Source organism: Phyllostomus discolor, chromosome 1, assembly GCF_004126475.2.
Source record: "Phyllostomus discolor isolate MPI-MPIP mPhyDis1 chromosome 1, mPhyDis1.pri.v3, whole genome shotgun sequence".
Lineage (NCBI taxonomy): Eukaryota > Metazoa > Chordata > Mammalia > Chiroptera > Phyllostomidae > Phyllostomus > Phyllostomus discolor.
In genome coordinates this window covers 146,162,650-146,171,211 of record NC_040903.2, presented here as the reverse complement: position 1 = coordinate 146,171,211, position 8,562 = coordinate 146,162,650, and the positions used below count along the sequence as shown (strand labels likewise).

The window sequence follows — 8,562 nt, the reverse complement described above, 5'->3', positions numbered from 1 at the left end:
GAAATCCAGGAAGCTCAGAGAGTCCCAAAGAAGTTAGACCCAAGAAGTAACACACCAAGGCACATCATAACTACATTAGCCAAGGTAAAAATGAAGGAGAGAATCCTCGAAGCAGCAAGAGATAAGGGGACAGTAACCTACAAAGGAGTTCTCATCAGTCTGTCAGCTGATTTCTCAAAAGAGACCTTACAGGCAAGAAGGGGCTGGAAAGAAATACTCCAAGTCATGAAAGACAAGGACCTATATCCCAGATTACTCTATCCAGCAAAGCTTTCATTTAGAATGGAAGGGCAGATAAAGTGCCTCTCAGATAAGGTCAAGTTAAAGGAGTTCTCCATCACCAAGACCTTATATGAAATGTTTTTAAAGGGACTTATCCAAGAAAAAGAAGATAAAAATATGGACAGTAAAATCACAACAAACACAACTATCAACAACTGAACCTAAAACAAACAAACAAATGAAGAACAAACTAAGTAAACAACAAAAACAGGAACACAATCACAGAAATGGAGATCACATGGAGGGTTATCAGCTGGAAGGTGGAGAATGGGAGAAAAGGTACAGGGAATAAGAAGCATAACTGGTAGGCATAAAATAGACAGAAGGAGGTTAAGAATAGTATGGGAAATGGAGAAGCCAAAGAACTTATGTGTACAACTCATGGACATGAACTAAGGTTGGGGAATGCTGGTGGGAGGGGGTATGCAGGGCAGAGGGGAATAAAAGGGGGGAAATGGGACAACTGTAATAGCCTAATCAATAAAATATATTTTAAAAAGTAAAAAAAAATAAGAAAATAAAAATTAAGAAAAGAAGAAAGAACTTAAATTTAATAGAACTAGTTTACCTTTAATACTAAAACATAATAAAGGTAATACAAAAATACCATAGACCAACTTTATTTTTTAATATACATGCCAAGACTAAATAAAATCTTTGCAAATATAATCCAGTAGTCTATTTCTTTTAATAAAAGAAAATCATTTCATGACCAGGTAGGATTCCAAGAAACAAAAATGGCTTAACATAAGGAAATGTATGTCTTCAGTTTACCACAGGCACATAATAAAGGAGGAAGATTACGTGACTATATTGAATTATTAAAAAGCCATTCGATAAAGATTCAGCAGCCATTTTTTTTTAATATTTTATTTATTTATTTTTTTAGAGAGGGAAAGGAGGGAGAGAGAGAGAGAGCGAGAGAGCGAGAGAGAGAGAGAGAGAGAGAGAGAAACATCAATGTGCGGTTGCTGGGGGTTATGGCCTGCACCCCAGAAATGTACCCTGGCTGGGAATCGAACCTGGGACACTTTGGTTCCCAGCCCGCGCTCAATCCACTGAGTTATGCCAGCCAGGGCTAGCAGCCATTTCTAATAAGAAAAATTACATGTGCCAGGCATTTGTTCCAAAGGCTTTGCTTCCATTACCTTATTTAATTCTCCTAACAACTGTATTGCTATAATTCTTATATCTCTATTTTACAAAAAGGAAAACTGAAACTCAGTGAGGTTAAATAATGTCACACATGTGGAAATGATGGAGCCAGGATTTAAACCAACATAGTGTAGCTCTAGAGCCCACATCCTTATCAGCCATACCACATCACCTCTAATAAAATCTTTAATTAGTACCAAAAGAGTATCACTATACTTAATGTGATGAACATTAATTATTAAAGGCTAACAGTAAACTCTATGATAACTGGAGAAATGGCCATTAAATTCAGGGAAAAGTTCAGTTTCAGGATTTTTTCCTGGGTGCACCATTCTTTCCCTCCTGATTCTGAACAATTTAGAACAAGGATAAAATATAATCAGATAGAAAGCAAAATATCACTTGTGTTACTGTTAAAGGATAAATAAAGCACATGGATTGTATCTGGGGAAATGGTCTTTATGAAATTGAACTCCAGAGTTAGGCAGACTTTGCTGACTGAGACATGGATTCATAGAACCAGGGCAGGTCTCCCCTTGCAAGGGGACTAGCCAAGCATGCCTTGTTTATATTCCTCAAGTTTATCAATGAGGACTGAGAGCGCAGGAATATTATGCAGGATTGAGTTCCCTCTACCTGATTCTTCTTATTTGAAAATGATTAGTTCAATTCAATCACAACTTAGAAATTACCAAGAATAGAATACTAGCAGGAAAAACAAGACTTTGAAAAAAGCAGAGTATGTCCTCTTTCTCACTTTGTTAGAACCTAGGGGCACTGGTATAAAGGAAAAGGCGAGGGAACATATGAATGACTATTATATGCTAAATGATTTACCTGCAGTATCTAACTGAGTGATTTAAAACTCACAGCAATTAATAGACGAGACATCTGTGACTCAGAAAAGTTAAGTAATTTGCCCAAGTTTACACAGTTTGAAAGTGACCAAGTGGCTATTTGGCCAGGGGAAAAGTAAACAAAGACAAACATCATGTGAACTTTTGAAGTTGTTACAGTATCATTCAAGTAATTCAAGAATTTTTAAAAAATGTTATGCCAAGGAGTCATTTTTTACAAAGAGGAGACTGTAAAGAATGGGAAGGATTCCCCCAAGCAGCCAAGATATTCAAATTAGTTAAGGGGAAACTTTCTTATGAAGAATATAAATGCCAGTTTTTAATAATGGAACAAAATATTCATAAATACAGACATATGAATGAATCATCTGAACACAGGCATGACTAAATCTTGTCAAGGGATTCCATTATGCAACAAGCAGACACTCCCTTTTCACTTCTTTCTAGTCTCTATGACACCACCAACTCTCTATGGCAGGCCAGCAGGTTGATACAGAAACACCTGCAGATCAGAGAGCATGTGCACTATTCACTGGGCAAGTGTAGGAACATGCTCAGATTAGCACCACATAAGATAAAGTGCCCTCGGCTTCCTACAGATATGTGGTAATGAGTTGAGAAGATCATTCCATTATTTTCCTGCCCCAAAGCTTCTTTAAAGCTTCCTTCACATCCTTGTTTCTCAAGGAGTAGATAAGGGGGTTCAGCATCGGTATCACCACTGTGTAGATCACTGCAACTCTTTGGTCTTGGGCCAGGGAGTAGCTGGACCTGGGGCGCAGGTATATAAAAAGTGTTGAGCCATAGAAGAGGCACACAACAGTGAGGTGGGAAGCACAGGTGGAAAAGGCCTTGAACCTGCCCTGGGTTGAGTTCATTCTCAGGATGGTGATGAGAATTAAGAGATAAGAAGCCAAGATAGTGAGGGTGCAGCTCAAAAGGTTGAAACTAGCAAAAATAAAGAGCAAGATCTCACACAGCGAAGTGTCCACACAAGACAGAGACAGGATGGGTGGCCCATCACAGAAGAAATGAGTGACCACGTGAGCACCACAGAAGTTCAGACTGAAGATACAGCTTGTGTGGATAAGAGAATTGAGGAATCCTGCGCTGAAGGAGCCTGCAATCAAAGAGGCACAGACTTCAGGAGACATGGTGACAGCGTAGAGCAGGGGGTTACAAATAGCAGCATAGCGGTCGTAGGCCATGGCAGCAATGAGATAGCACTCACTGGTGGCGAAACCCGCATAGAAGAACAGCTGAGCCATGCAGCCAAGATAGGAGATCACCTTCCTCTTGGCCAAGAAGTTCACCAGTGTCTGAGGGACAACTGTGGAGGAGTAGCAGAAATCCAAAAAGGACAAGCTTTTTAGGAGGGTGTACATGGGTGTATTCAAGGTGGCACTCATGTGGATCAGGAGGAACATAATCACATTCCCCAACAGAATGATGATGTACATGCCCAGGAACACCACAAAGAGCAGTGTCTGCAACTGGGGGTCACTGGTGAGGCCCAAGAGCTCAAACTCAGTTTCATGGCTCAGGTTTGCCTCTTCCATCTTTCTCAAGTGCTCTGGGGTATGAAAAGTGAACACCACCAGAAATGAGGTGGCACACCCAAGGAGTGTCCCTGGGTATAGTTTTGACCTGCAGACAGCCTTCTGAGGATTGGTCTTACTGAGGAAGTCTGGTTTTGTAGATGGAACTCTGTCATAGACAAGATTAGTTAGGAAGCATTACTTGAGCAGCAATGGAAAATGTAAACGAAATATACAAAATTTAGTCTCTCAGGGATCTTAAAAAGTTCTAAATAATGAAACAATTACTTACCAAATATATATTGACAGCCTTCCACATGCTTAGCTTCCTGTTCCCCCGTCAGGAATTCAAGAGTGTCTCACTTCAGGAAGCTTGTGTTTCAAAGATAGTATATTTCATGTTTAAACACACAGGCTCTGGTGTCAGGCTGCCAAGGTTCCAAGCCAGGACGTTGCCACAAACTATCTGTGTTCTCTTGGGAATGTTATTTGACCTTTCTGAGTTTCAGTTTTCTCATCTGTAAAATAGGGATAATAGCTTTAATCTCAAAACATTGTTGTAAAAATTCAATGAGTTAATCCATGTGAAGCACTTAAACAAAGCCTGTCACATGGGAAAATTTCAAAGAATGTCAGCTTTGATTATTCTTGGTAGGGGGATAGACCTAACAACACGTAACTAAACATAATAAAATGAAACAACAAAATTAGGCAAGCAATTGATGACCAAATAATATGGACAGAGACACAGGTACTAAGCAAGAGTGACTAAACAGGAATTCAGAAGGTTCTAGAGGAATCGAGGGCGGTTCATTGGCTCAGCGATAAAACTGCCTCTGTGAACTTGGCATAAGCCAAGCACTATTGTAAGTTCTAAAGGTGATGAGGGCTGGGGGTGTAGAGAGATGGGGATGAGGTAGGGCTGTAAAGAGCAAACTGAGACCCTGCGCTCAAGAGCATCAGCCACCCTTTCTTCACAAAGGCAGTCATTTCCAGTGACTAGAATCACACTGAACTCAAGGGCCACTGTGGCCACAGGAGAAGAAACAGCCCCACCCCAGGACTGGGGCTTTGTAAAAATGCCTTTTCTGTTCAAAGAATGAATAAGGTTGTAGCTGCATCACCTAAATACCACATTCTCCTCTGTTCTATTGGTTACTCTGTTGTTGGGGGCCGTCCTGCCTGGTATCAGGAAGCTGTAACACCCTGTGACTTAGGCTGAGTAAAAGACCTCTGGACCAGGAGCCACTAAGGAGACAAAAACTTATTTCCCTGGCATGAACGCTGCCTGTTCTGTGCCGAAACCTCCTAGCTTGATCAGTTAGCCAATGACGGGTAAGATTTCCCACGGAGGGAAATGCCTAAGGCATGATCACGTGGAGGCTTCTGGGAAGAAACTCACGGGGCTGTGGAGATGAAGGGGTGATGGACATCAACCCCTGCCCCCTTGGCTTTGTCAAAGCCTGAGTCTTTGTTCTTGGATGTGAGAAATCCTGGCTGCCTCTGTCTCCTGCCCTTCTCAGGCCTGCAGGGGCAAAACAGCCCAGACCAGAAACAGCGGATCCCCAGGGTAATCAGACCTGGGACATAGAATATTCAAGATCCTGTGAGATCTGTTTGCTGGAGGATGTTATTAACTTTGAATTTAAAAGCACAGGCAGGAAACTTTTGGAACCTGTAGCCCTTTCATATGTTAAAAACCCCAAACCTTGCCCAGAATCACAGCAGGAGTTCTGTCCCCACCTTTGTAAATTGCCTACATCTTTTGATCTTTTCTGCCAGACTGTGAATCCACAAACTAAGTCTGTTTTCTCAATAAAAATCTGCTTGGGTATGGACATGGGGAGCCCTCCAGGAGAGAGGGTGGCCAAAGGAGCTCTCCCTACTTGAGAGAGGGTGGCCATTTTGTCCCTATTCCCCCACAGGACCTGGTTGTCTCTGTGTATGTTTTTCTTGTGTTTCGATGAACCATCCACAGCGTTCCGTGCTCACTGCAGGCAGGTGGGCACACATCACTCTGCCACCCATGTTTCTGAATTCCCCTGTGTTCTAGAGTTGGGTAAGTGCTCTAACCTCTTTGGTGAAGACTCCCAATTGTGAAGACTTTGAAGTCAGCAGATGTGACTGGGTTGGGATGGAAAAGGACACTCATGAGCCCCCTCCTTCTGCCCTCACAAGAGTAAATGACACAACTGTGAAAGATGTTGGGAGGCTTCCAGAGAAGAAAGAGCTGTGTTGAACTGACAAAGATGATAGTCCCACTGGTGGGTTTCCCAGAATCAGCAAATGGCCGGTGCAGGGAAAGAGCTGGACATACAGATAACTAGTTTTAGCTGTCAAGTAGGTAACGAAGGCACTGTGGCCTGATAGAACACAGTGAATGGTGACAAGAAATAAAGCATTGTAATGCCCAGAGAGGTGATATGCCCTAATAAAATAGAAACACTCTAAATATAAGTGCAAATTTGGACACAGGGCATTGGTAACTTCTTTTAGAGCATATGGAACATAACTCTGATGTACTTGACATCTCTGAGATGTAACATTTAGTCATTCTTAACCCAACAGCTGCTAATTTATAATAAACCCCATTATTGCAGTGATATGGCAACTCTAGATTTGGGTTGCAAATGTCATTGGCCTCATTGGTGTCAACAGTCAATTCAGCTTCAAGGCAAATTATAAGGACTTCAGAGAAATGACTGTAAAAATTTCAATATGGCATAATTTACAAGAAATTCAAGGAAGTTGAGAAATGGTTAAGAGTGGAGTAAAACTTCTTGAGACCCAGTTTTCCATCTTCTTTCCGCAACAGACTGCTTTGGTGTGGGTAATGGGTCTGCAAATTTCTCTGTAAATTAAAAGAGGGGACAAAAGCAGAGAAAACAAAACATTCCACCACTGCTCAAGGTAGGGTAGTGAGGTGGGGAGGTGAGAGGGGGCCATGTAGGGTGGTGGGTAACACAGTGGATAGCTGGTCACATCCTCCAGATGTATTACTTGCTTTAAATCCAATCTCTCCCTTTCCCTCTCCTTTTTTCTATCATCACTCTTCTCCAATCTTCACTAAATTAAAAATTACTCAGAATATAAAATTAGTCAAGCAAGAAACTGTGGAGAAATTGACATCTCTTGACAGTTTTTTAAAAGGATGCTGGAATAACTGCTATTTCTGTTGGCTGCAGTTTGTACCTGTGAATAAAAACTAGGGAAAAAAGCCATAAGGGTAATTGTCTGGGCTGGTGTGGCTCGGTTGGTTGGGTATATTCCCGCAAACTGAAAGGTCACTGGTTCAATTTCCAGTCAAGGCATATGCCTGGGTTGCAAGTCCTATCTGGTTGGGGCATGTCAGGAAGGCAAAGGAGGCAACCAATCGATGTTTCTCACTCACATTAATGTTTCTCTCTCTCTCTTGCCCTCTCTAAAATAAAAAATAAAACATAAGTGACCTGTAGATCAGGGAGGAATAAACTTTATTTACATCTGTCCCTTTGCCTTCTTCCTGGGATAGCAGCGTGAGAGAACAGATGGAGAGGAGGAAGCCAGGGTCTCTAAGCAACAAAGGTCCCAAACAAGAGTTCTTACACATTGAAGTGCCTTGCCCAAGGTTCACTGAAGAAGGAACTAGACCTATTATTCCCATAAATTTGTAGCTGGGTCCCCAAAATCTAGTGATTCTGAAGCAGGTGGTCTCTGACCCACACTTTGAGGAACACTACAGTTTCTCAGTGAGGCTCAGGAGTGTCCAGCCTGAGGCCCGCAGGCCACATGCAGCCCAGGATGGCTATGAATGCAGCCCAACACAAAATCGTAAATTTACTTAAAACCTTTTTTTGGCTCGTCAGTTTTCATCAGTGTTTGTGTATTTAATGTGTGTCCCAAGACAACTCTTCTTCTTACAGTGTGGCCCAGAGATGCTGAAAGGTTGGATAACCCTGCAATCATATCTTCCTGATCCTCATGTAAATGTCCTTCATAAAAACTTGCTAAAATTCTTCATGTCCTGGAAAAAACAGCCTGTGGGAGCATGGTTGTCCTGGACATTCTCTTCCTTCCAGAATATGTATGAGTAGTTAACAATTCCCAGAATCTGAGTATTACCTGATGATAAACACATCAAATACCAGAGAATTTTCTCCTTCAAAGTTGCTTGAGATGTTCTTAAGCAAGCCACTTAATTTCAGCACAGCACATTACTTGATGGCAGAGCTACTGCTCTGGGCGTCAGAACACAGTCCCTCAGTAGAAATACGATAAAGATAAAGTCTGGGGATCAGAGCCTGCCACCGACTTTAACTGCTCAGGTGGTGAGAGCAGTGAGGCAGTGGTGTTCTAGCAAGGTCCTTACAACAGATCCCCCTCTGACAAGAGACATGCCAGAGTCATCTTTTCCCCGGGGCAGCCAGCCCAACAGCTTACCAATGGGGATGATGACTCATTGATGAGGGTTTAGGAAGCAGGAGAGGAAGTCAGAATAATTGGCCCCATGTAGACCCATTAATGTGTTTGCAAAATTATTAGCATCTCCAAGAGTCTCTGCTCCTGGGAATCAGGGACTGGGAGATTGGGAGTGAAGGGAATGCATCCACACCAGAACCCTGCCAATCTGCTGATCATTAGCCCCACAGGACTGCTCTTCCTTAATTCCAAACTTAATTCTCTACACTGGAAAACCAAGTTTTCAGTTTTCCTTTCTTCTGTGCCAGTTAGCCAATTTAGGTTGTGACCTA

At 42.1% G+C, this 8,562-nt stretch overlaps 1 protein-coding gene across 1 annotated transcript; it reads right to left on the bottom strand.

The window, feature by feature from the left end:
* Positions 1–1,372: 1,372 nt before the first annotated feature.
* LOC114490269 (olfactory receptor 5AU1) lies at positions 1,373–8,286 on the bottom strand. Its single transcript, XM_036030792.1, has 3 exons — positions 7,934–8,286; positions 4,125–4,350; positions 1,373–4,001 (listed from the first exon to the last, which is right to left on the bottom strand). The coding sequence occupies exon 3, from the start codon at positions 3,851–3,853 to the stop codon at positions 2,918–2,920; it is 936 nt and encodes a 311-aa protein (XP_035886685.1). The 5' UTR covers positions 3,854–4,001; positions 4,125–4,350; positions 7,934–8,286; the 3' UTR covers positions 1,373–2,917.
* Positions 8,287–8,562: the final 276 nt, after the last annotated feature.